A 27,075-nucleotide genomic window follows, 5' to 3' on the forward strand; every position below is an offset into this window, starting at 1 on the left:
AATGGATTATGTTAATTTTCGAAGGTCAATATAAAAATCCCCACCCCACGTTTCCTTTAGAGACTATATGCAAGTCTGAGAATGAACCTGTGAAGACCTGCACCTCAGCTTGAAAAGTGCGGCATAGGATTTTTATTTCAAGCGTTTGAGTAGTGCCCGTTATGTGCAGGTAGCGTCCCAGTCTTCGTTTCTTGTTTACCCGTGTGTGGTCAGGTACTTTCCCTGCCGTGTCAAAGGGAACTTTGAACACCCTTTCATCTTTTCTGGGTAATCTTGAGATCATTGTGAATGTCCGCTGCTAAAGTTTTACGGCGATCCATTCAGTGACTTTATTTTAGTATCTTCCTCCATGGCTGAATAACCAGCAGTTTTTTGGGCCGCAGCGTCCTTCTCTTTGCCGCTTCTAACTGCATGCAAGTCGAGAAACGAGGACTTCAGAGAGGAGCTGGGTAAGAGACAGAGCTTGGAAACAGGTTGTCAGGACATAAAGCCACGCACACTGTCATCACGGCATGGTGGAGGGCTTTGATTCAGATGAAGACGAATCTGGAGAGCCGGCCTGGGGTTTATGAGGCAGCACGCAGATTCCCTGGTCTCTGAGCCATATGTGAGGGCCGTGGTGCAGCCCCTCGGGACAGGCGTGGGCACATATCGTGCTTTGTACCTGGCTGGACCCCTCGTGGCCGTGGAGGCTCTTGGCCGCAGTTTTGAGCTTGGAATCCTTTTACTATTCATGTGCTTTTACATTCAGGTGTTGCACTCTGTCCTGACCTGAGGGTGGGTGTTTAGACTTACTCTTTCTTTCTTTCCCTCCTCCTACTTTCCTCTCCGCTCCCACTGTTCTAGTTCAGTTCTCCTGCTGTTCACTCAGGCTTATGTTTGGGGTCAAGTCACACTCGCAGGTTCCGCTTTCAGAGTCTCGCCCCTGCCAGCTGCATGCCCCAGGGCCGTGGCCGTGTAGGCGCTGCGTCTGTGCGGACCGGTCTCCGGCCCTGCGTGCCCTCCCTGCTCCCCGCCCGCAGGTCTCCCTGTGGTTCCTCCCCGTCTGTCCTTGGCCAGTCGTCTGTGTTCACGGTCCAGCTGTGTGTCTCTGAGGCTCATGGCACCCTTATTTGGGCTTTTCTGATATTAGCACCTGTTCATTAATTCTGTGATCATCTCTCTCCTACAGAAAAGTTGGAAGAGCACTGTGGAGAATGCGTGTGTCCCCTTCACCCACGTCCCCCAGCTGTTAGTGTTCCCGACACTTGATTCATCCTTTCATCTTTTCTCTCTGTGTCTCTCCCTCTCTTCCTCCCACTTAGGAACAGCGGGGCCTCATGGCATAAATGTTTGGGTGTGTTCTGCTTCTCCTCCCAAGAAGGACACTTGTGTACATTATTACCACCATCTAGTCTCCCAGCATGGGTTTACATTTTACCATCCAGTTTATAGATCCCATGAAAATTTCTCCAACTGTGAGATGATATCTTTTTTTTCCCCTTTTCTTTCTTCCTGGTACAGAACCTTGTCCAGGAGCTCACTCTGCACTCAGTTGTCCGGCATCCCTCCATCTGGAGCAGTTGCTCAGGCTTTTCTGCTCACATCCTGCAGGGGATTTCAGCCTCATGTTCTTTCTTTTCTTCTACCTTTTGGCCACGCAGTGTGGCATGTGGCGTCTTAGTTCCCTGACCAGGGATTGAACCCGAGCCCCCTGCATTGGAAGCGTGGAGTCTGATCCCCTGGACAGCCAGGGAAGCCCTGGCCCGTGTCCTGAAGATGACCCTCCTTCCCACTCCGTCCCGCGCTCTCATGGACTCAGGGTGTGTCCTCTGGCAGGAATCTTCTCCTCACACCTTCGGGGCTGCTCCCTGCACACCCGTCCCTCTGGGGATGCTCGCCTCCAGCCGCTGGTCCGCCTGGCGGTGCCCACATGCCTGCTTGTGAGGTCACTGTTGCCCCTGGATATTTGTTAGTGGCTTGTGAGGCGCATTCCAGCAACCTGTTCCTCAGAAGAATAGATTATGTCCGAGGTGAATAGATTATGTCCTGTTTTCTACTTTCTTTGCAGTTCAGTAGACGGCAACAAAGCAAAATAAAACTGGGAAGGCATGTAGCACGGATAAAAGCAAGCCATGCTGTTTTTCATGAAGCAGTTATTGCTGAAAATGTAGCAAGAGTCCTGAGAAAATTTTTTAGCCTAGCTAGTAAATCTTAGTTCTTTTCTTGAGACTATTCTTTTTTTTTTCATTTTGCTAGGTGCTAATTTAAGAAAGATCAGGAAGTATAAGCAGGCAAAACAGTTAATAAGAATAGGTTAAATAAATAAATAGGGGTTTTGGCATCCAGCTGATATGATGACAGTTACATGCTAATTCTTTTCTGTGCCCCTTTTTAAAGATATGAGCCTGTCCTCCATGCTGTTGTCTTACCTGTTTTCTTTAAAATTTGCATGAAGATCATTCCATGTCATTGGTATATGTCTGCATCATAATTTTTATATTTTTTTTAAATTCATACATTATTGCTCTTGTTTATCTGCTTATACTGGATGTTGGGGTTCTTTCTAGCTGTCCGCTATTTCAGACAGTGGGGAAATGCTCGTAACTGACAGATATTAATGTATCACCTTTGCACGGATGATGAAGTCCTGTAAACCATGTCTGATATTAAAAAAGTACCCCCTTCTCCAAGTCAGGGATGCTCGTGCTCTGCCAGGGTAGCTGACATGTCAGGATCTTCTAAAATCACGTGCCACTCACGCCCATTACATTTATAAATCTCACATGGAAAAAGAGGGAAAAAAATCGGTAGTTTTTGGGTAGAGAAATACAAAGTGTGGTCCAAAGGTGCATGAGAAGCGCTCTCTTATGAAGACCCTGTGAGGACAGACAGGTGGTTTCCAGGGGAAGGGCATCCCTTCTGTTAGCTGTCCTGCAGAAATAGCAAGGAAACCTCACGTGTTCCTTTCTCGTCGGATTCACGACTCGGGCCAGGGTTTCTCTGCCGTTTCCTCTGCTGCCCTTTGGAGTTCTCTGTGCAAGTGCTCCTGGCTCTTCAGAGGAGACACCGGCGTCCCCAGGGCCTCCTCTCAGGGCCAGGACAGCCGTGTTGGAAAATGGGGACCCCCTGAGTGTCCCAGCGAACTCCCGGAGGTGAAGGCTGGGAAGTGAGGCGTCTGGGTCCTTGCATTCTCCCAGACCCCGCCCTCCCACCCTCTCAGAGGCCAGTGGAAAGTGTGGATGGACGAAGGGACTGTCCAGAAGGTTCAGAGCCACTGAATTCATATAAGGAGGCTTCTTAGTAGTCACATACTAGGTAGGGAAATGGTTTGTAGCAGACAGTGATTATTTTAAACCATGTAGAGACAGTAGGTATTCAAGTATTGAAGCAACATTTGATTTGTGGGTTTTCTTTTATGGGTCTATATTTTCATGTATAATTGTTTCCTGGTGCAGGGCTTTCAGTGTTAAGGAAAGGCACAGAAATAGTGAGATTCAAATGTAAAACTGCTGCAGACTCTGAAAGAAAACCTGCAACAGTCACAGCGTGTTCAGGCGTCCTGAGATGTGCGGGCCTGCTTTGTTCATCAGTTTCTCTTTCAGGCTAGGGTACCACCATCTCCTCGTCTGATCTTTAAAACTGTTGCAAAAAAAGCAGAAGGATGCTTTTGCGCTTGTTAAAGTAGCTCACGAGTGAAGATGTGCCGGAGTGTCTCTGACCTGAAATGTTAAGGTTGAGCGGCACTGGGTGATGCCAGTTGCTCTGGAAACTTGTCTCAAAGCTCAGCCGTCCTGTCCTCCTCACCGTGTGTGTGTGCGGCCGCCTCCTGAGTTCTCGGATGTGAGGTGGCAGCTCCTTTGGGCTGAGAGATGAGGGCTGACTGACGGTCCCCTGCACCTCTTTCTTCTGTTTCAGAATAATATATAAGTGTTCCATGTGCGACACCGTATTTACCCTGCAAACCCTGCTTTATCGCCACTTTGACCAACACATTGAAAACCAGAAGGTGTCCGTCTTCAAGTGTCCAGACTGTTCTCTCTTATATGCACAGAAGCAGCTCATGATGGACCACATCAAGGTGTGTGCGCCTGTCCTCTGTCCGTCCGTCCATCGGTCGTAAGTCCAGGCTGAGCCGCAGATGACGGTAAAGCCCGCGCGACGCTGTTGAGGGAAGGGATGGATGCTGCTCGTTGGTATGAGCAGTCTTCAGTGTGCTGTCATCAGCAAGTTCTCTTGACTGAGAGATGCTTTTTGTTCCCGAGTCCTGGTCTGCATACCACAAAAAATCAAAGCCAAGTAACAAATGCATGCCCCGACTGTATAAAAATAATACAGTTTCAGGTGGTTTTTTTTCCCTCTTCTTCTATGTGAAAATGATGGCTGTGAAGTTTACTTTTTTGAGAACTTGGTGTCAGGTGGGATTTAGAAATAGACAGGGACTCTGATGAGTTACGTTAATTCATAGAAATATTGATGTGTTTGGAAAAATAAAGATTTTTCCCTTGAAGTTACTTAAGCAGTTCTGTTTGCATTATAATTAATGCCTGTGAATCTCATAGTCTTTTTTTTTTTTAAATCAAGTTTCCATGTAAACTGACAGTGAAATGTCCAGGATACGGCACAGTATTTGGCGCCTGATGGGTGCTCAGTCAATGAACTGAATAAGTGTCCAGTTTGGACGACCCACTCTCCCAACTTCCCAAAGGGGCACCTGAATCTCTCTTAGCCTTTTAAGCTCACTAAGGACAGAGCTTATTGCCAGCCTCTTAGCTGTCCACTGTGGGAAGGTTAAGCAATTTTATTCCTGTGTCATTAGGAGATAATATCCATCAGCTCTCAGAGATTAAAGTGCCATCCTTTTTAAAAAGAGAAACAACAGACCCAATATTACCATGAAGTCAGTCTCTTAGTTTTTCTCTTAAATGTGTTGTACAGAAAAGGTCAGCTGAAAGACCAAATCAAGTCTCTAAATTGTTCTAACCTCGGGTTAGTTAAATGAAGGCACCGTTAATCCTTGAAAGTTCCTGTGTTGAATGGATGTGAGCCCATGGAGCGTAACTGCCTATTAAAATGGACTTAAAACCTCCGAGAGGCCACTCGCTAGAAGCCAGGTGCAGGGAGTGATGGCGTGGTATTACCAGGGAGGATAAAATGCGCGGGAGACGTGTTTCGTCATTCTCAGTTTAAGTACAGTAAAATCCTCTTAAGTGGTTTTAAAGGTTTTTCCTAAAATTACAAAATCACCTTGACAATAAATATTTAACGAATGATCGGGGAAAACTACAGACTGCTTAAATAAAAACACAGGGACTTGGGAATTAGACTCAAATATTTTAAATGTTTGATAGGAGGGGTGGGTGGGGTGCAAAGAAAAGAAAGAAAAGGTGCTTCTTAAGAGGCTTTTACCTGCTTCCTGGAGCTCATCTTTATGTCTGCAAGTGGCATGGTTAGGGGTCTTCCTGTGTTAATAGCAAATCTGGAGGAATACAGGGTTCCAGGAAATAAGAGACTGAAGAAGAGGGGTTAAACCTGTGCCCAACAGGAGGAAAGAATGGTTTTTAGTTGTTTCAACCTTTACGAGACTCCATGATGCAAAAACAGTGGGATGCTCACTATGTTCTTAAATCAAGTATGTTCTATACATTCTAAAGTACTGTCCTGCCTTTATGTGTTTAGGGATGGGTCAGAACAAAGTTTTAGGGGCACCCTGTCTTTATGTTTATATATCTAAGCTTGTGAATTTATTTACATTGTCAGATGTCTGTGCTGGTCAGTGTTTCATGTGGAAGGAATTAAGAGAAAAACAGTGTTTTTCTACAGACATATTTATTTAGAGGTGGATTTCCACTGGCCCAGTTTAATTCAATTTGTATCATTTCTCTGTTCCGCCACAGTGGATTTATTCTCTCTGTGAGACCCCTGTGCTCCATGCGGGCATCTGCCTTCAAAGTAAACTTTCAAATTACAGGCATTTAGGATATTTATTGTTACAGGAGCCAAGGAATCATCATTTCCAGGAGAATTAAGTTGTATTTCCTTTATTTAAAAAAAGACATTTGTCTTTAATAAATAATCTTACATGTTACTTAAAATGTGAAAAGGAGCAAATCAGAAATTCTCATTTTTGCACACGTTGCGTTGCTGTGTCGTCACAGCAGGACTCTGCCACTTTTTTGGTGTTTCTGTAAGCAAAACGAGGCTCCTTTAGAATTCTCTGTTACTGTACTCTCTCTTCAGCTTTTTAGTTAGCGGAAATGTATTTGCCTAGAAAGTTATGAAAAGTTTTTCAGAAGGTTAGGGGGTTGCTTTCTTTGGGTTTTAAATGGTTAAAAATATAAACACTCTGCTTCTGTTTTGCAGAGGGCCATTTTTTTTTCCATTTAATTTTATTAGTTGGAGGCTAATTACTTTACAGTATTGTAGTGGTTTTTGTCATACATTGACATGAATCAGCCATGGATTTACATGTATTCCCCATCCCGATCCCCCCTCCCACCTCCCTCTCCACCCGATTCCTCTGGGTCTTCCCAGTGCACCAGGCCCGAGCGCTTGTCTCAAGCATCCAGCCTGGGCTGGTGATCTGTTTCACCCTTGATAATACACATGTTTCGATGCTGGTCTTGCAGAGGGCCATTTAAACACAGGGGCCTCTGCGCTGCATGGTAGCAAAGAGGCCAGTGCATGGTTTTTGGTATAAAGAGATGACGTCACTCCCTGGATTTTCTCTCTGCAAAAGCGCATGAGTCATCCAGCCCAGGCCCTTTTTACAGCCCAGTTTAGCAATCATCTGGGGATCCCTGTGTATATAATTAGGAGGACCCCCACCTTTTCTCTCTGGGGTGAGACAGTTTTGAAGAAGGGGCTGATTATGACTAAGCTTAGAGAAGAGCCTCCCTTGACGCAGTATACGGCAAGTTCGCCAGAGGACTCAAGGGAGGGTCTCTCACCTGCCCGCCGAGGACTGGGGTGCTGCGGTCTGTCGGGTCCGAGTCTCTGGGACCCAGGGCACCGGCAGGGCTCGTCCTGGTGTCCTGAAGATTCGAGAGCTCAGAGGCTGCTGATGAGAAGCCCCATCCAAAGGTAAACTGTACACTGAGGCACAGGCTCGTCTGCTGCCTTTATTTTTGTGGACTCTGGGCTTCTAGAACACAAAACGAAAACCTAAGCAAGCTGATCTCCAGGATCACCTTGCACTGGTTTCACCCCAGAGGATTTTGAAATCCTGAGAGTTTATGTTGAGGCTGTTGAGGCCCCTGTGTCAATGACCATAAATGAGCGGTTCGGACAGGCTTTCTGAGCAGCTGCTGTGGATCGTTCACAAGTTTGGGTGCTGGGCCCTGTCGGTAAGAAGGGATGGATTGGGATGAGAGCAAGATCAAAAGTACCAAAACTCTCCCCAGCAGAAACCCAGGCTGTTAAGAAGTGTTTCAAGAATGTGGGAGGCGTTCAGGGGAGGGGGAAGGTTTGCTGCTAACAGGCCGGTCTCAGGCCTCTGTTCTGGTCGGCCAGCGAAGGGGCTTGAGCTCCTCCCAGTACAGCCGCCTGAAACGTTTCTGGGCAGGTGTGGAAGGAAAGCGCTCTTCCTCAGAAGTGGTCTTGGCTAGAGAGGACTCACTCTTGCACGCTGGGGTCGACACCGTGCCGGGAACGATTTGGCCTCAGCACCGAAGGCTTTCTTCTCGAATTTTAAAATGGCACAAGCAAACGAGCCTTTAAAAATTATCTGAGACTAGAAACACATTAATTAGTTAACAGCAACCGTAAAAGGTAAATACTCCTTTATTTCTCTTCAAGTGTGTATTTTGCTTTGGTTTTCTTCTTGCTGTATTAAGAATAATCTCTGAATGAATATGGAATCATACTGAAACATCTGTATGTAGTAAGATGGCCTGTGTGTTCTGTCTTTTAGTGGTGTGGCTTGTGAGAGATCTTTCTTCTCTTTTTATAACCTAGTCTATGCATGGAACGTTGAAAAGTATCGAAGGGCCTCCCAACTTGGGAATAAACTTGCCTTTGAGCATTAAGCCTACAACCCAAAATTCCACTAACCAAAACAAGGAGGACACCCGATCCCTGAACGGGAAAGAGAAGTTGGAAAAGAAATCCCCATCGCCCGTGAAAAAGTCACTGGAACCCAAGAAAGTGGCCAGTCCCGGATGGACGTGTTGGGAGTGTGACCGGTTGTTCACGCAGAGAGACGTTTACATTTCCCACGTGAGGAAGGAGCATGGGAAGGTAAGTGACCCCTGAAAACCTCCCCGTCGGTGGAAGAAAGATATTCCAAGCTGCGGGTGCTTGCTTGGTTCTGCTGGGAATTAGGAGAGTAGCCTCGAAAATCACTCAGTGCAGTGGTCTCTGAGCCTCAGTTTCTTAGTGTTTAAAATGGGCTTTCCCAGTCCTTCCAATCTCCTTCTGTGATTTTGCTGAGGACCCCAAGGCCAGCAGGGAGTTATCTACAGCACTTATGTTTATAGCTGTAGAAACTAAGAACCATGATGAACCAAACTGACAAAAGCATTTGCATTTCCCGGTGAGCTCTGCAGCAGATAAAGGAAGAAGGAGAGAAAGAATGTGGGTGTTTTGAAAATGATCAGTAACATTTGTGTGACTTTTGTGATTCTCTCCTGAATTTGGTGGTGGAAGAGAGACCTCATTTTTAAACCATCTAGGAGAAGCTCTGGTAACTCAAAAATCTCCAAAAAATCTCAGTGTGTGTATTTTTTTCTTTTTAAAATAGTTAACTTCTCATCTCTTCACTGATAAGGATTTTTTAAATGCCCATTAATAGACTTTGTAAGAGCAACCAAGATTATTCTTGTCTGGTTGTCTCAAAGTTGCTTTGTTCCAGTTAGGATCTAGAGAGTCACCTTGGCATTTGGTTGTTGTGTTACTTAAACCTCTGTTACTCTCTCTCAATCCTCCTTCCGTTGTATTTTATTGTTTAATGTTGATTTGTTGGGAAAATTGGGTTATGTGTCTTGTAGATTGTCCCCCCGCATTTCTGGATTCAGGTAGTTGCTTCCTTTGACATTGTTTAATTTGTTTCTTTTTATCCCGTAATTCCTAGAAGTTGGATTAGATTCAGGGTGAATTTTTCAGATGGGAATATGTCATAGGTGCTGTATTTTTGTTTCACATCCTGAGGCACCGAATGCCTGCTCGTCCCACTTTCAGTTCAGATACACTATACTTTTAAAGCAACCATCTTTTGCTTTAATTTAAGCCAATAAAGCCACAGTTATATTAAAAAGAAACACACAGTTATTCTTGGGGAACCTCTGTAAAAAGTGCATAAGAGTTGTAATTAGTATATACCAGATCCTTCAAGTTTGTATAGCATTTACAAATTACAAAGTTAAAAGCATTACCTTGTAATCTCATTTATGCTTATTTGAGGTGCTCATGAAGCTGGCACGTTTGAACCTGAATTCACATTCTCGTAAACATGCCCTTGAGCATTGATCACAGCAATCACAAATGGCAAAAAGATGTTTTGTTTTATTTGGTTTGACTACACTTGATTCAGTATCTCCTTATATAAAAACTGGTTACTTACGAAATATAAATGGCTTTGGTATCACATGGCTTATTTGTCTCAACCTTAGACACCCCTAATGGGCCATAGCATCTTAGGATATTCCTGGTATTTACCTGGGTAGTTCTTATGAAGCAGTACTTGATAAAGCAATTATATAAAAGCATAAGCGGTAGCTCTTTCAGAGCCTGGTGTGGTGAAAAGTATAAGAAAAGTCTTCTTGGCACCCGAGCTGGGTTTAATAAACGTTAAAAGAAGAGCAGACTGTAATTATCCAGTAGTCCAGACCCTTCATTTCTTACACGTTGGGGGTTTCTGTAAACAACTTGGAACATTTCAGAATTCTTTTTTTCCTAAACTATCTTGCACATGTGACAGTTACTCTGTCTAGAATGTAAGATGAAGAGGAGGCTCGAGAAAGCTGATGGGATGAGGAGGTAGCCTGGGAACCTTCGCTGCGGGACCACCGCCCCTCGCAGAGGGGATGTTTGGCTTCGCAAGGTTTCAGGGTTTGCTTTGAAGATGCGGGGACCCCACCTTTTGTCCACACCCCACCTGCAGGCGTCCTTGCGAATGTTCCCAGTCTTTCCTCTCCCCACTGCCCCCCAACTTCAAGTCTCCTGCACCCCCCGTCTCCCTCCTGCCTTCAGAGAGCCCCGTAGGTGCCTGCCCTCCGCACTCTGCTGCTCTCAGCTGGGTCCCCCAGACCCTCCTCACTGGGGCTCCTGCTCGAGTGGGTGGTCACCCCTCCGTCTTCACCTCCCGAGCCAGGCTGGTATCTGTCGAGATCGGCGCTTCTTCCTGGAAAGCACTCTCTGCCCTAAGCGTGCAACGAGATGCTCGCCTCGGTGTTCTGGCAAGCAGGAGAAAACATTTCTCTCCTGGATTTCTGTCCTGGACACATTTAACTCTCTCTCTGGGAAGTTTCAGTTACCCTCACAGCTTCACTTCATACATACATATATATGTATGTATATATATGTATGTGTGTGTGTGTGTGTGTGTGTGTAACTTCCAAATTTCTGTCCACAGCTGCGGTTTCTGCCCTGCATTCCAGTCCCCCTGAAATCCAGCCACTTGTCAAGTCTTTCATCTTCTTGTATAACTTACAGGAACTTTAAGCCTGTTCAACAAGGAGCTTAAACTGTTCTCAAATAAAAAAAATCAGAAAGATGAGCTTGTTGTCAGTATCATTCATCCAGCAGTCTCGTTCAAGGGGTGAGTCTCCTCCCAGATAAATGTACTAATACACAGAGTTTTATATACAGTTTAGGGGCTCATGTACCACCAGACATGCTTTCTTGGTTGCTCTAGGAGTGTCCCGGGGACCTCAAATTAGTATCCCCTCAGTGAGATAGTATCTGAGGTCATTCTCACAGATCTCATAAATCTAGAATTTCAGGAACCTGATGGTAAATAAAAAAGTGAAAGTTGTCTGCTTGTTCAGATCTGAGAATTGCTCTGTGATCATTGTGGCCGTTTTCTCGTGTGCTGCCAGGTGCCCCAGCCCATCAGGGATTATTGCTGAGCTTTCACTTGGAAGGGTCCTAAGGCAGAGTTGCATTCACTGACCTGTGGGACTTAGATGCTGTCACAGGGGACCTTGTGAGACCTCCTGGGGCGCCCTGGGGTTCCCGGGGGTGTAGATGGTCCAGTTTTATGTCTAGAAATTAGGAGGAGCCTGGGGTTTCGGGGGCTGGTGCACTTGAGCATGACTCTCTGTCTGGCTTTTCTGAGCCTGGCCATTTCAGAGAACGGAGTTGAGTAGCTTGGTTCTGAACCCCAGGAATGAGAACGTGAAGGCTCCTGACAGCAGGTGGCCCTAGGTAAATCTTAATTTTCTTTTGTTTGCAGGGTACTTGGTGGTAGGTGGCTAGGTAACAGCACAGATGGAGACTCTCTCCGCCTCTATCCCAGGACTGTTCTATGTAGGGTCGTGCAGAAGGGTCGAGATGGGACGTTGAATTTATCGCTGACTCAGGGTTTCATTTTTCTCTGGAGAGAAAGCTGCCATTTCAGATCAGATTTTACCCAGCATTTCTACCAGTGACTTTTGACTGCAGGGAAAGAAGCTGGGAGGGAGTTTACAAGATAAAGCTTAATGAGTAAACATGGACTTTTCATCTAGGTTTTTAAAAAATCAGAGACATGGATGTGATGTGGGGCAGATAGGGTTCAGTTATCTTACATGAAAAACATTCTAGCTTTGTCACCTGTCTTAAGCCCACCTGTCCTTTGTGGCTGCAGAGACAATGTTCACATCAGGGAGGTGAATGCCCTTTGATGCGGCATTGTAATCGAGCTACTGGTTCTCAAAACTTGATTGTGCATCTGAATCCCCCTGGGGGAGGGCTTGTTAAAATACTCAGTTCTGGGCCCCAAGATCTCCCCAGTTTCTGATGCAGTAGGTCTGGGATGGAGTCCGATAAAATTTGCATTTCTCATAAGTCTACACTTTGAGAACCAATGGTGTGCCCTAGGTAGCAATAAAAGTCCCTGGAGCCCATTGATTTATACAAAAGTAAAAGTTTATTTCTTGCCCAGTGTGAACAGTTCTCCGGGGCATCTGTCCCTCAGTGACTCAGTGATCAAAACAGTTTCTTTCATCCCCATCATCTCAGCATAGGCACCCCTGCAGTAGGGGAGGGGAAGAAAAACACAAAACTGGAGAATCACCTGCCCTTGTATTCTGGATGTGATGTCCAGCACATACTGTTGGCCAGAACAAGTCAGGTGGCCAGACCCACGGGCAGCGTAGTCGTCACTGTGCCTGGGGGGGGGAGCGGGGGGGCGGGTCCTGTTAACCACCCAGTGCCGTCTCTGCGGCATCGGAAGTGGTGCACCCGGATTCCCACGGCGCTGACTGGAGGCGGTGAGTGATGCCCCATCACTCAGGAAGGCAACCGGAAGGGTGAGGGTCTGGAAACAGTCTCAGGAGGAAACGAAGTTGGAGTCTGAGGGAGCTTTAATAGCTGTTTTTAGATACCTGTATCCTCCATAGGCGAACGATGAAATACAGGGAAGCTGGGGCCCTGCAGGTGAAATATGGACGCAGGTGACCACCCGTAGGGGGATGGGAAGGATGCCCCTCGGACTCAGTCTGGGCCCAAGGGAAAGCCCGTGGTGATAAATGCAGTGGTGCCATAGCTCCCAGGAGGCAGGCGTGCATATGCGGTCACGTCTAAAAATTTCTCAAACCAGCCATCCGCCTGCAAAAAGCATTTCTTCTCACTGCTGATCCAGTTTGTAGGTTGAAACAGAACTTGCAGGGTCCTTATGACCGCCGTGGCGCCTAGTCTCTGGCAGAGTGGCCGCATGTTGGAATCGGCTGGAGAGCGAAAATCAGCACACATGTATCCCCGGGCCAGCTTTCCTGGACGCGAGGCTGCGGATGGACCTGGCCCACAGAGGCTCCAGGAGCTGTGGCGCACGGGCGTGGCTGCCCTGCCACACGGGGAACCTTCCCCGACCGGGGATCGAGCCCGTGTCCCCTTCGTTGGCAGGCGGAGTCCTGGCCACCGCGCTGCTGGGGAGGCCCTGGGGTTTCTTATGTTTCTGTTTCCAGCGAGTTGGTCGATCCGTTAGGAAAAGCCCCCAGATCTTCCGCCGCCTCTTTTGGCCTCAGTGGCGGGTTCCCTGGAATACTTGGTAGCATCTTGTCTTTCCTGTTGTGAAATACGCTTCCGGCGTACTCTGAGATGTAGGTGGAGAGAAAGTGGCGGGAAAGGAAAAGGGGCGCATGGAAGGATGGGGATGCCTGGAAGCCGAGCGGGGCTCTTGACGAGAGCGTGTGGTCAGGTGCCTTTTTAAATCATGGTGAGTTTCCTGGTGTGTGTGTGTGTGTGTGTGTGTGTGTGTGTGTGTGTGTGTGTGTGTGTTTTAAAAGCACCCATCCAACCTGGATCCTAGTTATGCTTCTAATATGTGTGTTAGGGCGTAATTTTTTCCCTTAATCTTTCTGAAACATGTTTTGAATTATGAAGTGTTACCTCTGCCTTTTCTTTGTCTTCCTATTTTATTGTGGTATTAACTACTAGTTAAGAACATGAAAATACTGTTTGCAGTTACCTTTTAAAGTTAGTTTAACTTTCATTCTTTTAGCCTTACTTAGAGTTATTCCTGTTGCTATTAGACTTGCATTACTTAGAGAAATGAAAAGGCCTTTTATTTAATTAATCTGACTCTAAGAAGAGGAATAGATTTTTATCCTGAACCTCATCTTTCAGCTATAGTGAGGTTAATTCTCTGCCAAAACCAGACTATTCTAACAAGAGGCGAAAAAAATCAGTTTCTCCTATTCTTTGGCCTAGAACTTACTTGTGGTTGCCCAGGGTCTCAGAAGAAATGTATTTAAGTCAGTCGCATCTTCTGTACTCCACCTGGTCACTTGGAGAAGGATGGTTTTGCACTGAAGTGTGAACCAGGAGTTGAAGGTCACATAAGTTAGAGTTTCTGTATTAATGCTTTGGGTAAGAAATGTACATCATTGCTACTTTTAGGAGACTTATCTGTAATTTTGGGCTTCTCTGATGGCTCAGCGGTAAAGAATCTGCCTGCAATGCAGGAGATGCAGGTTGATCCCTAGGTCTGGAAGATCCCCTGGAGAAAGGAATGGCAACCCACTCCAGTATTCTTGCCTGGAGAATTGCATGGACAGAGGAGCCTGGTTTGCTACAGTCCGTCAGGTCACAAAGAGTTGGACACAACTCAACACACACATGTATACACCTGTAATTTTGGCTACTGAAGTTGATATTTTATTAATATAGTCTTTTATTATTTTAATATGTTTAAAATTTTAGAATGTATTTTAGTATTTGCATGTTTTATTACATTTATGATTGAAATGATACATTTATTATAATTTTACTATAGTTTATGTTTCATTAGCTTATTAGTGTAGTTTACTATACATGGTTTTATGTGTCTTCTTTGTGATCAGTGAAAAGCTTTTACTATAAAAGCATCAAACATTTTGGTTCAAAGCGTATTAACACCCACGTCTGTGGATGATGATGTTGGTGACTTGTGCTGATTGGGAAGGTGGGGTGATGAGACGACGGGTGAGGGCTTGCTACCCGCGTGGCGTGCACCGTTTTAATAAACAGTGCACTTATCCTTGAATCAGGCCCTGAGAAAGACGTCGTTACTAACGCCATTTCACTGAAGAGGAAAGGAACCATAGGGAAGGCTGATTTATTACCCCAGGCTCTACAGCTTGTAAGTGGTAGAAGTGGGATTCCAATCCTGGCTCCTCAATACAGTGCTAATACACAGCTACTCTTTGCAGAGCAGAGAAGCTTAATATTTCAGAAAGGGCTCAATTTTCATCTCATTGGCTCTTTCAGCGTTAATACGGAACAGCTAGCAAGTATGTCATTTTCATCCACTGTCAGTTTAATTTAGGCGCTTGGCCTTGGCTAAAGTTGGTAATGCCATCATTAACCACAGAGTGTGTGTCTGTGGTTTGGGGAAAACGTTGAGTGTCACAGTCTCAGATTCCTTAGCTGGGACTCAGGACTTCTTGGAATGACTGCCATGGTAGGGGCAGGGCTGAGTCACTGGAAAAGAGCCTGATGCTGGGAAAGATTGAAGGCGGGAGAAGGGGACGTCAGAGGATGAGATGGTTGGATGGCATCACCGGCTGAATGGACATGAGTTTGAGTAAGCTCTGGGAGTTGGTGATGGACAGGGAGGCCTGGCGTGCTGCAGTCCATGGGGTCACAAAGCGTCGGACACGACTGAGTGACTGAACCGACTGACTGCATTCAAAGAAGATGAAAGGACAGGTGGGGTGACCAGTTTCCCTTTCTGAAATTTACTGACTGTTTCATGAGGGACGGGAAATGAAAAATAAAACCTTCAAGAAAGATTCATAAGTTCTTTTGAAAATGTGACTTAAATAAGATTGTAAAATATTATTCCCAATTTTGTTTATAGCCGGAAGGGATTTTTTTTTTTCCCAGATGCTTCAGAAAATTTGCTTTTAGATGTAAAATATTTATGTCTGCTCAGATGTCCATTTGGAGAAGGAAACTGCAACCCACTCCGGTGTTCTTGCCTGGAGAATCCCAGGGACGGAGGAGCCTGGTGGGCTGCCGTCTATGGGGTCGCACAGAGTCGGACACAACTGAAGCGACTTAGCAGCAGCAGCAGCAGATGTCCATTGCAGCTATTTTAGGAGACATTTTTCTGGAAACTCACCAGAGGTTTCTGCAAACAAAGTTGAAGGTCTTTAAATATATTTTTATATATGCCCAGTTATATGGTCTAAAGGGAAAGACGTGGCCTCTATCAACTCCTTTAGTGCACGTTTTCTGATTTCACTGAAATCAGACAGGGCATATCAGTGTACATTCCACTGGATGTTAAGTATAAAATCCTCAAATTTAGGGATGTGCGTTTGTGCATGCCAAGTCGCTTCAGTAGTGTCCAACTCTCTGCAACCCCGTGGACTGAAGCCCGCCAGGCTCCTCAGTCCATGGGATTCTCCAGGCAAGAACACTGGAGTGGGTTGCCGTGCCCTCCTTCAGGAGGCCTTCCTGACCCAGGGATTGAACCTGGGTCTCCCGCGTTGCAGGCGGATTCTTCACTGTGTGAGCCTCTAGGGAAGCCTAATTTTAAGGACGTACAATAATCTAATAACACAAAGTGGTAGGCAGATGTGTTCAGTCCCAGTTACCAGATCAGTAGACGTGTCTCTGAAAGTCTTGGAGGATTTTAGGGGCTGGTGGAGCCAGAGCGGGAGCGGCCAGTGGTCCCCGTGGAGGGTCTGCGATAGAACCAGTCGACCTCCGATCAGAACTCAGGAGATCGGACCCAGCGGCAGGTGACAGGTGTGTGGTAGGTCCCCGCAAAACTGCCAGAGCGTCTGTTGGGACTGCTGTCTGTCTGTCCCGGGTGGACCAGCCCTCATGGGTGTGTTTGTGGTGGAGTCCTGAGCCCTTGGCCGTCTCACTCGGGCCTCCCCACAGCCTCCCCGCCAGGCTCTTTCCTGCTTCCGGCCCTGCACACACAGCACGCCTCTCCCTTGTCTTTGCTGCCTGCATTTCCCTTTGTGTTTGCCCCCCATACCCGGGTTCTCCCCGGTGAATTCAGCTAGTCCTGGTCAGCGGCCATCCCCGCGGGGCCCCTGTGTTCATCTGCACGCCCGTGACCGCCTCGATCGCGACAGGGCGTCCTCTCTTTATCCTTTCTGTCTTCATCAGCAGCAGGGCGAGCCTGGCGAGTGGAAGCAGGGGCCCGGTTGACCCCGGGGAGCGGGTCAGGGCCCCGGGGAGCCAGGCTGTCCCGGCCCGCGGTGTGGCCAGGCCCGGCCTGCGGCTGGTTGCTCTGACTGCTTTGGTAAGCGTGGATGGCACCTGGAGTTTTGCCTTTCCGCCTGGCAGGTGCAGGCCGTCTGGCCAGAAGCAGGTGGCTCTGCGTGGCCTCCCTGAGCAGGTGTTAGAGGGTCACTTAAAGCGCCCGTCAGCACTGAGGATCCTTGCACGTGGAGCTCAGCCGGGTGGTCCTCTGCCCCAGGGCGTGCGGCAGCCCCCCACCCCCACCCCCGCAGGGACCCGGCAGGGCGCGGTGATCCAGGAGACCGGGGGAGATGCTACTTCCCCGGGCGCTTGCTGTTTATCACTTGGGGTTCAGGGGGTGTGGAGGAGGCTCCCTGGATGCCAGGCTGGTCCTGCAGCCAGGCAGGAGAAATACATGTCCATCTGTTCTGGAAGAAGGTCCTGGGACTTGCTGGCTTCAGAACGTTTCTTACTGAAACCACCACCTGCAGCCAGGGACTGCCTTTCCTCGCCTTCACCCACGAGCGGGTCTCCTCTCTCCACTGCCCTGGACCGGTGCCCCGCCCCTCCCCCATGCCCCTGGGTTCTCGCAAACCTCAGTCCCTTCCTGTCCCACCCCGGGGCTCCCTCCCTCCCCCCCCCTGGCGCCCCCCGCAGGCAGATGGAGGTATAGGCCCAATGGGCCGTGGACTAGGGGTGGAGAGGAGCCTCTTTTATGACCTAAAATGCTCACATTTGCTCCAGGAGTTTTGTTTGTTTGTGTTTGTGTCCAACTCCTTATGACCCCTTGCAGCACACCAGGCTTTCTCTTCCCTTAGAGGAGCTATCTCCTGGAGATTGCTGAAACTCATGTCCATCGAGTTGGTGATGCCATCCAACCATCTCATCCTCTGTCGTCCCCTTCTCCTCCTGCCTTCAATCTTTTCCAGCATCAGGGTCTTTTTCAGATGAGTCTGCTCTTCGCATCAGGTGGCCAAAGTATTGGAGCTTCAGTTTCACCATCAGTCCTTCCAATGAACACTCAGGGTTGATTTCCTTTAGGGTTGACTGGTTTGATCTCCTTGCAACCCAAGGGACTCAAGAGTCTTCTCCAACCCCACAGTTCAAAAGCATCTATTCTTCAGTGCTCAGCCTTCTTTATGGTCCAGCTCTCACATCTATACATGACTACTGGAAAAACCATAGCGTTGACTAGATGGACCTTGGTCAGCAAAGTGACGTGACTGTGGAATTAGTTTTCTTCATTGAACCAGAGCAGAAAATGGTGGTGAGGCTTCAGAATATAGGTTCAGTGTTGCTGTAAGATGTGAGAACGCTTATCTCTGCTCCTCCAGGAATGTAACAAACATCCACTTGTTACCTCCTTAGGAAAATGTGTTTCTAAGTCCAGCTGGCAGGCCAGATTTTTAAGTTTTAAGAATTTAGCACCCTCTTCTGTAAGCTGATGCTATATTGAAGCCCCAAACAACCAGAAAATGATTTTGCCTCCCAAAGTGGGGGCGTCAAAGCAAATAGCAAGGCCATCCTGGCTTCAGTTGTCTTGGCAAGAATCAAAAGTAGATGGCTCCGGGAGGTGGCTCAGAGGTCACAGGGGGTTTAGTTTATAGCTGAAGACTTCAGACCCACAAGGCTGCCTAAGGACCCGGGAGCCCTCCCCTCCGCCTCAAGGTCGGATGTGGCTTTGAAGCAGTGCCCCCACGTGGTGAGAACAAACTCCCGTTGCGCGGCAGGAGATGAGCTGGCGCTCCGGGGCAGGGCTGGAACGGAGGGAGGTCCTGGGCCACGTCCGTGTCCCCACGCGCTGCCGGTGGAGTTGGAAGGGTTTGTCGGCGGAAGACGGTGGGACTCCACAAAGTCACTGCTTCATGTCCACACACACCAGAGTCAGCACAAACCTGGGGTCACCGCCAGCAGGACGCACCCAGGTCGGCCTGCGGCAGCGGTCGGTTTGCCCCAGCCCGCGCGGGCCGCACCGCGGCTCGTATGCTCTCCTGCCTTCCGGTCTGGGAGTTGGGAACACCTGCCCGCTTGCCCCTTTAATGTGGTTTGTTAAGAGGGCCGCAGAAATTAAGACAGGACGTAGGACTGGGATTAAGGAGAAAGCCACCATCATCGACTTTAACTAAGTCCATGGTTTTGATATCTGGGCTTGTTTACTTTCTAAAATTACTTTCAAAGTTCTGACAGATCATCTGATGAAAACAGTGATCATCTTTAAAAGGGATAGCTAGTTTCTTTTCTCTTTTGATTTGTGGAAATATTTATTTATTTAGAAAGATTGTACTTAGGCCTTCAGGGAGTGTGTTTTAATTACTTTAATTTTTTATTCTATAGTAGTATTTGTTTCTTTCTTAAAACAGTGATTGTCCGAGGGGGGAAAAAAAACTTTCACAGTGACCTCTTTTCTATTTAGATTGCTTTTGAATTTAAAAGGGCAAAAAGACAGTTTTAAAAATTACATTAGGGACTTTCCCGGTGGTACAGTGGGTAAGAACCTGCCCGGGCGGGGGACACGGGTTCGATCCCTGATCCGGGAAGATCCCACGTGCCGTGGAGCGGCTGAGTCCACCTACACGAGTACCGAGCCTGTGCTCGAGAGCCGGGGAGACGCAGCAACCTCGCCCTCTCGCCGCGACTGCTGAAGCCCGAGCGTCCCGGGGCCTGTGCCCTGCAGCCAGAGAGACGGCCGCAGTGAGAAGTCCGCGCACCGCAGCAAAGAGGAGCCCCCGCTCGCCACAGCTAAAGCCCGGGCACCACGTCAAAGGCCCAGCACGGCCAGAAACACATTTAAAAAGGGAAACGCTCCGTGTTGCCCTCCCCATGGTCCCCTCCTTAAAGACTGGGTTCTCTGAGAACAAAAGTCATAGAGGGATGATTGTGTCCGGGGGCATGCATTTCAAGAGTCAGGGAGGCTCGGAAGATGAAGGACAAACCCTTAAAGTAGGATGGGAGGGAAACCGAACCAGACCCGGAAGAAATGGGCAGCGTAGAATTTTTCTGCTCTGTGATCTTTGATCCCTGAATGTCTTAGCAAAATACAGCAGCACCCAGCCCATGGCCTGTCAGTTCTGGTTTTCTTTTTGTGAAAACGTGAAGGAGAGAGAAACGTGATCCGGAGTTACTGGGCAGGGCCTCTGGTGGAGTTCACGCAGGAGGATGGAGGCCTGGGGCGTGTCAGGGTCTGTAACCCTCACGGCGCCCCGGCAGGCGTCTCTGAGTTTCGTGCCGTGATTCTCGCAGCTCTGTCAGGACAGCAGTCCTTCTCTCGGCACTTCTGTTCTTCCAAACGTGGGCCCTCGTATCAGCTGTGATTCTGAGCACAGACGCGGTGGTGGGGTGCGTTTGTTTCCCATCTGCGCTGCGTTTGGCCTTTCATTGTTCTATGTTTATTACAGCTCCCTGACTCACTTTTTAAATTGTACAGTGTCATCAGCAAACTAGCTTGCCTTAACAGCCAGATAGGAGACTTAGTTTGTGTGTTGTTTTAAACAGGCGTCGCAGCGAGCCGAAGCGCCTGCCTGTGAACTCGCTTCATTTCCGAGCTGTCGCTTCTATGATCTAGATCCTGGTGGCCGGCAGGACGTGTTCTGAGCACTTCCTGTGAACAGAAACTGTTCTCCTCACTTTATAGTCTTGCCTTTCTTTTTTTTTTTTCCATTTATTTTTATTAGTTGGAGGCTAATTAGTTTACAATATTATGAGCCTTGACTTTCTTTTTTAAACCTGGATTGATTATTTATCTCTGTTAAATAGATCTGGTTCTGAATGATTGAGACTTGGCTCTGTTCTCTGTGGAACACAAGATGGGTCTGAATCGGGCTTAGCAAACTGATTTCACAGGCCAGCCACCTGTTTTTGTAAATAATTTATTGAAACAGACACGCCCATTCATTTGTGTGTCCTTGTCTGTGGCTGCTTTTCAACCACGAGGCAGGGTTGAGTAGCAACAGAGACTTTACGGTCTGCAAAGCCTAAAATATTTATAATCTGGCCCTTTATGGAAAAGGTTTGCCAGTCTCTGGTCTAAGTTTATACTCTGTGTATATTTCCACCAAACCACTCAATTTGAATTTGTAGAAACTTGGATGGTTTAGTACTCAAAGATTATTTTTCTTAATGCTTTCACATGTATGAAATTTGAGTTTCCTGTGCTGTGTTCATCTAAATACCTATTAACTACCCACAGTATTCCACATTACAGAGGTAGGCTACTTGTGTGCGTACAAGACTGTTTTCTAAAAGAGCATGGGTGGTGTGGGTAAGCAGGTTTACTTCTTTATGTTTTATTCATAGATCAGTGAATTAAAGAAGCGTTGATTTTTATTTATCCTGATGAAAAGTTTCAAGAACCTCACAATGCAAATTATACCTTTTATTTATTTAATAATATGCTAGTGATGTTACACATTTCTTTAGTGAGTTTTTTTTTTAATAATCAACTTACTGAGTTCTAATTTATATGGAATTTGTGTGTGTGTGTGTGCATGCACGCACGCGCTTAGTTGTTCTGTCGTGTCCGGCTCTCTGTGACCCCATGAACCGTAGCCCGCCAGGCTCCTCTGTCCATGGAATTTTCCAGGAAAGAAATTCTGGAGCAGATTGCCATTTCCCTCTCCAGGGGGATCTTCCTGACCCAGGGATCAATTCGAACCCTTGCCTCCTGCATCTCCTGCATTGTCAGGCAGGTTCTTTACCTCTGGTATCACCTGGAAAGCCCATGTATAACCTCAGTACCTTTTAATGCTGTAGCAGAGCTATTTTATAAAAGAGGCATATTAGACTATAGATTTTCAACCTGCTCAGGTTATCAGTCTATACTATTTTTTAAAGTCTTTGGTTCCTCTGCATACTTGCATATTACAGGAATTATGTGCAATTCTGAAACTATTTGGAAGAGGCCATTCATTCATTCCTACTTTGGGAATGTTTAGCTTTATGCTGTGTTTGTACTTCCATCCGTATCTTTCTTTTATACTATAAATATTTATTGAATTGCATAGCATTTGCTACGAGGGAGCGCAGACGCAGTGTGAAATATAAATCTTGCCCAGCAGATGCTTACAATTGGGTAGAAAAAGAAAGGATAAGTGTTTTTGAAGCTAAAACTAGTTTGACTTGGGTGTGAAACAGGAGTCTTAGGAGCATCACAAGTTGGTATATAATTAAATGCTAACGTGAAAGATGTTTTCAGTTCAGGTTTCCGCTCAGTACCCGCTGAGGCTCTGTGAGTAAAGTGAGCAATAAAATACAGTCCAGCCTTCCAAGAAGTCAGAGGAGGGTAGAGTGAAATTAAAAATTAAAATTGGGTGTGATACATAGAAGAGGAGAATTAGACTTACATCTAAGATACAAGGAAGCAGATTTGAGCATCACTGTTTGGTAGGGAGGCAGCAGGAGTTGGGAGAGGCCAGGGAAGGCTGAAGATAAGAAACCCTATCTCAGCTATCCAGAGAGGTGTTTCTCTCAGCTACCCAGAGAGGGGTCTGGAGGGTGTGCATGAGGAATCTGCCCTGTGTACAGAGGAGCAGGCAGAGGATGGATGTACTACAAGGCGGCTGGCACGCTCAGGGCCTGCCAGCAAGTAGTTCTGGACCGTGACATCCCGGGAAGGGAGTGGCGGGAGCCTGGGACGGTGGGGGGCGGGGGGGTGGGCAGGTGGGCTGGCTTCATCCTCGGAAGCCACAGGAAATGCCAGGTGGGCGTGGGGAGAGAAGGGGCACGTGGAGATGCGCGTTTCCGGCGGTTTGCTTGTAGCTGGGGGGCTGTGGGCAAGAGGAGAGGCAGCTGGCTGGAGAGATGGGGAGGCCGCCCGGGGAGCTGAGAGCTGGGCCGGCCAGAGGGGGCAGGTCCCCTGGGTGCCCGGGGGCAGGAAGGCCATCTCAGCGGGGCGGGGAGGAAGGGGTCCTGGTCCGGAAGGCGTGGGTTTGAGAGGCTCTGAACAGAAGGTTTACGGAGTCCCAGGAGATGCAGCTAGAATGACAGGTTGAGGGTTAGATCGTGGACTGTCTAGAAAGCCCAGAAGCTTGGGTTTTGCCTTACAGGTAAGGAGATGGTGTAGTGAAAAGGCCCTTTTGTATCTGATGTGGAATACGCTGCCATCTCCTGTCACAGAGGGTGACTCTGTGGGTTCTGAGCCCCGGTAAGGACAGCCTGTCTCTGTGACCACTCCACCCAGCCTCGCTGACCAGACTCCCCCCTCCAGACTCCATCACTCGCTCCATCCAGATTCACCCCTTGGGTGAGTGGTTGCGCTTGTCCATTATCGCCTGCGTTTTTCTCAGCGTCGTAAAGCCTGCCCTGGTCCCCTTATCCTAACGAAGCAGCTTTCCTCACCACCACCACCCCCACTTCCTACTCTCTGCCTTCCTTTGCAATAAATCTGCCTGGAATCATTTCATATCTTTCTGTTCCCTGGTTCCTTCTCCCATATAGACTTTAAACCCACCGCTCTGCCAGAGCCACTTTGTTTTTCTTTTTTTTTTGATGCACCGGGCAGCCTGTGGGGTCTTCGTTCCCTGACGAGGGATCGAACCCCCTCCCCCTGCACTGGAAGCCCGGACCCTCAGCCACCAGACGCGCCGGGGAGGGCCCCGCTAGCAGAGCCGCCTCTGCCACGCTCTCCAGCGCTGCTGCGTCGCCGAGCCTGGGGGCCCGGCCTGGCCTTCCTGGCCGGCGTCCTCGCTGACCTGGTGAGGCTCTCGTTCGCGTGGTCCCCGATAAAGCGCTGGCTCTGCCAGGCCTCTCTCGGTTCTCATCGGCCTCATCAGCCGCTCTTCCCGGTCTCCCTCATCTCGTGAACGGGCTGGGTCCTTTGACCCTCAGACGGGTCTCATCCAGGCCCAAGACTTCAGGTAACGTCTGTGTCCTCCTGACTCACAGGTCTGTTTAAATCTCTGGCCCGACCTCTTCCCTGTGTTCCAGACGTGCCCCCAACCACCTCTTGAGCCTCTCTGCTTAGATGGCCAGCGAGCTTCTCACACTTAATATAGCCAGAGTGTGACTTAACCATTTTGCATCCTGTCCTTCCCTGAGTCCGCTCCTCCCCGTTTTTCCCAGTGGGGAGCTGGTAACTCTGCCCCGACCAGGTGCCCAGGCGTCAGAGCTCCGGGGTGATGCTTGATCCCCCTTTTCCGTCCTCTGTCGCCTGCATTCAGCCCATCCTCAAATCTACCCGGCAGCGACCTACCAAATCCAGCCACTCAGCGTCACCCGTTTTCCCAAGCCCAGGGCATGCCATCTCTCCCCTGAAGCGCCTGCCTGGCTTGCTGCTTCCACATCTGACCCATCTGAACTCTGCCGGTCGTGTTGGTCCTCCGCTCACACCCCTGGCTGGCCCAGAGCCCGTGGCATGGTGCCGGAGACCCTGGAGTCTGTGCCCGCGCTCCCCGCCGCCCCCCAGAAAGGGCGTGATGGGGCAGCCCCCTGGGGGAGCAGGGAAGCTCAGGAGCGTGTGCGTAGGTGCCCAGCGTCAGTGGGCTCCGAGGAGAAGCAAGTGCCGTAGCGTGTTTGCCCACCGCCCCAGCAGGGTTGATGCGCGTGTCCCGACGTTGAGCACTCCTGATGAAGGGACACCGATGTAGATCGGTGGTGTCCTCTCTGAGGACAGTCGGGTGAGAAGGGTCAAAGAGCCTGAACATTTTTACAACTTCTAAACTAGACAGTCTTGTCTCTTTTCAGAACTCTATCCAAAGGAGTAATTTGTTGATGGCAGAAAATTGTATCTGTAAAAGTTGAAAAGTGGAAACAATCTAAATCATTAACTATGGATACTATGGAATCATCACTTTGATGTGTAGCTGTGTTTGCCTTATAATTGAGAAAACCAGGTTACAAGTCAATGTGTATAGTATAGACTCGTTCTTATAAAAACACATGAACATGCATATCCAGAAAAGACATGGGCAGGATATACAGCTAGAAATTGATAATGGTTACTTCAGTTTCTGGGGCTTCCCCGGTGGCTCAGTGGCTAGAGAACCTGCCTGCTGACACAGGAGATGTAAGAGATGTGGGTTCGATCCCTGGGTCAGAAAGATCCCCTGGAGGAGGGCATGGCAGCCCACTCCAGTATCCTTGCCTGGAGAACCCCATGGACAGAGGAGGCTGGCGGGCAGCAGTCCAGGGAGTCACGAAGAGTCAGACACGCACACACACAACACCCCTCAACTGGTGAGATTAGAAGCAATCTTACTCTCTTATTTTGCAGTGAAGTGAAGTCGCTCAGTCGTGTCCGTCTCTTTGCGACCCAATGGATTGTAGCCCGCCAGGCTCCTCCGTCCATCCCTAACCTGTTTTGCAGTAGGCCTTTGTTATTTTTGTAATCTGCGACAATAAGGGAAGGAAAGTGCAGGCTGTGGCATCTGGAGGCGTTGCCTTTACTGTGACGTGGCAGCTTCCAGGCAGGCCTTCCTGCAGTTTCCCGTCCCCTCCTCACCCCCGCCCCTGCTGTGGGCGCGGCACACCTGTTCGGCACCTGATTCCGGCGGGCGGGCGCCCCGTCCACAGTCACAAGGAGGACAGGCTCCTCCTCAGCTGTGAGGGGTCCCTCCCGCCTCCCTGCCTCCTCGCCTCCACCCCGGCATCTTTCCAAGGCTCTTACCGAGATTCAGACATGCCCGTGTCTCAACCAACTTCTGGAAACAACCAGTGCTTCCTCTCTGTCCAGTGTTTTATCCTGCATTTGTTATTCTGTGATCGCTTTGTAGAACATGCTCTTATTTTTCCAGTAGAAAGTTGTGTATTCAGTTTTTTTTTTTTAAATTCATTTACACAGTGAATATTTCCTGAGTGTTTGCATAAGCTGAATGCCAGGGATATAAAGATGAATGAGCCACAGCTTCTGTTTTCAAGGAGCTTACAGGAAAATATGATTCCTCCTGAAATAAAAATTTAAAAACCAAAACCTTTTTTTTTTTTTTTTTTTGAGACAGAGGCACACCATATAAAAAGGTGTTTTAATCTTTCAACTGAAAATTTTTTACATTAATACCATTCGTCATTAGAGAGGAATGCAAATTAAACCGCGGTGAAATGCCACTAGCCGCCCTTTGTAATGGCTGTAGTAAAGTAAAATGGCAATATCCAGTGCTGGAAGGCTGCTGCGCCATCAGAGCTCTCAGCCATTGCTGGGAAAACAGAAAGAGTACAGCCATCTGGAAAACACCCCGAGAGTTTCTTATGTGATTTATCATATGATCCAGTAATCCCACTCCTCAGTATTTACCCAAGAGAAATAAGATCATCTTTCCTGTCCACGAGTGTTTACAGCTTAAGTATTTATACTGTATACTTTAGTAATTTCCCCAAGCTGGAAACAACCAAGAAATCCTTTGCCTGACAAATAGATAAACAGAGGTCTGTTTGTGCAATGGAGTATATTCCTCCCCAGCGAGCAGCAGGGAATACACTTGGGTGACCCACTCGTGTCATGCCAGTGACAGATGACAGCCAGGCTCATAAAGACACACACATTATACTCCATGGTCCATTTACATGACAAACGGGAAAAGGAAAACTAGGACGGAAGACAGATCAGTGGTTTTCAAGAGCTGGGTATGGGAAGGAGGGGTTGATTGTATAGGGGCATGCGGGAGTTTTGGGGGTGATGGAAATGTTCTGTGTGTGTGTGTGTGTGTGTGTGTGTGTATGTATTCTTTTTTTTTTTCTGCTGCACTGTACAACATGTGAGATCTTGGTTCCCTGACCAGGAATCAGACCTGTGCCCGCTGCATTGGAAGGGCAGAGTCCTAACCACTGTCCCTCCAGAGAAGCCCCTAAATCTGCTCTGTCTCTTGTTCATAGTGTCAGTCACTCAACTGTATCCATTTCTCAAAACTCATTAAAAAGGGAATTTTACATTTTGTAAATTAATACCTCAGTGAATCTGATGTAAAATTTTGAGGCAACAGAAAAAAAAAATTTAAGAGTTATATTCACATGGTTCAAAAATCCAAACAATATGAAGGAATACAGTTAAAATCCTCTTTCCTACCCTTGCCAACCCTTGAAGTTTCTCTGCGCCTGTCTCATCCTCTATGCATCCGTGTTCTCCTTGTCACCTCTTTCTAGAACACAGCTCTCTTTCACAGAACACAGCTTATTAATATAATTTTGTGTCCTGGTTCTGTCTCCACATCATTTATGTTACACTTCTTTTCATATCAGCGCTTTGAGGGCTTCCCTTCTTTCTACAGCTTCATGACGAGTATCATTAAGTGCCTATCATTTATTTAACCAGTCCTCCTTGGATGGACCCAGATTTTTTTTTTTTCCATC

General features: G+C 47.9%; 1 protein-coding gene across 10 annotated transcripts in view; it reads left to right on the plus strand.

The window, feature by feature from the left end:
• ZNF532 (zinc finger protein 532) overlaps window positions 1–27,075 on the plus strand; it is a 107,232-nt gene that overhangs the window by 68,665 nt on the left and 11,492 nt on the right. For all 10 annotated transcript variants that reach the window (XR_009690755.1, XM_061130655.1, XM_061130649.1 and 7 more), the window contains 2 exons: window positions 3,898–4,060; window positions 7,936–8,217. Coding sequence is in view for 9 of the 10 variants with exons in the window: in XM_061130655.1 (XP_060986638.1) it covers window positions 3,898–4,060; window positions 7,936–8,217 (445 nt within the window). In the remaining variant the exon portion in view is untranslated. The remainder of the gene's footprint in view (window positions 1–3,897; window positions 4,061–7,935; window positions 8,218–27,075) is intronic.

This window comes from Dama dama, chromosome 27 (assembly GCF_033118175.1).
Source record: "Dama dama isolate Ldn47 chromosome 27, ASM3311817v1, whole genome shotgun sequence".
Lineage (NCBI taxonomy): Eukaryota > Metazoa > Chordata > Mammalia > Artiodactyla > Cervidae > Dama > Dama dama.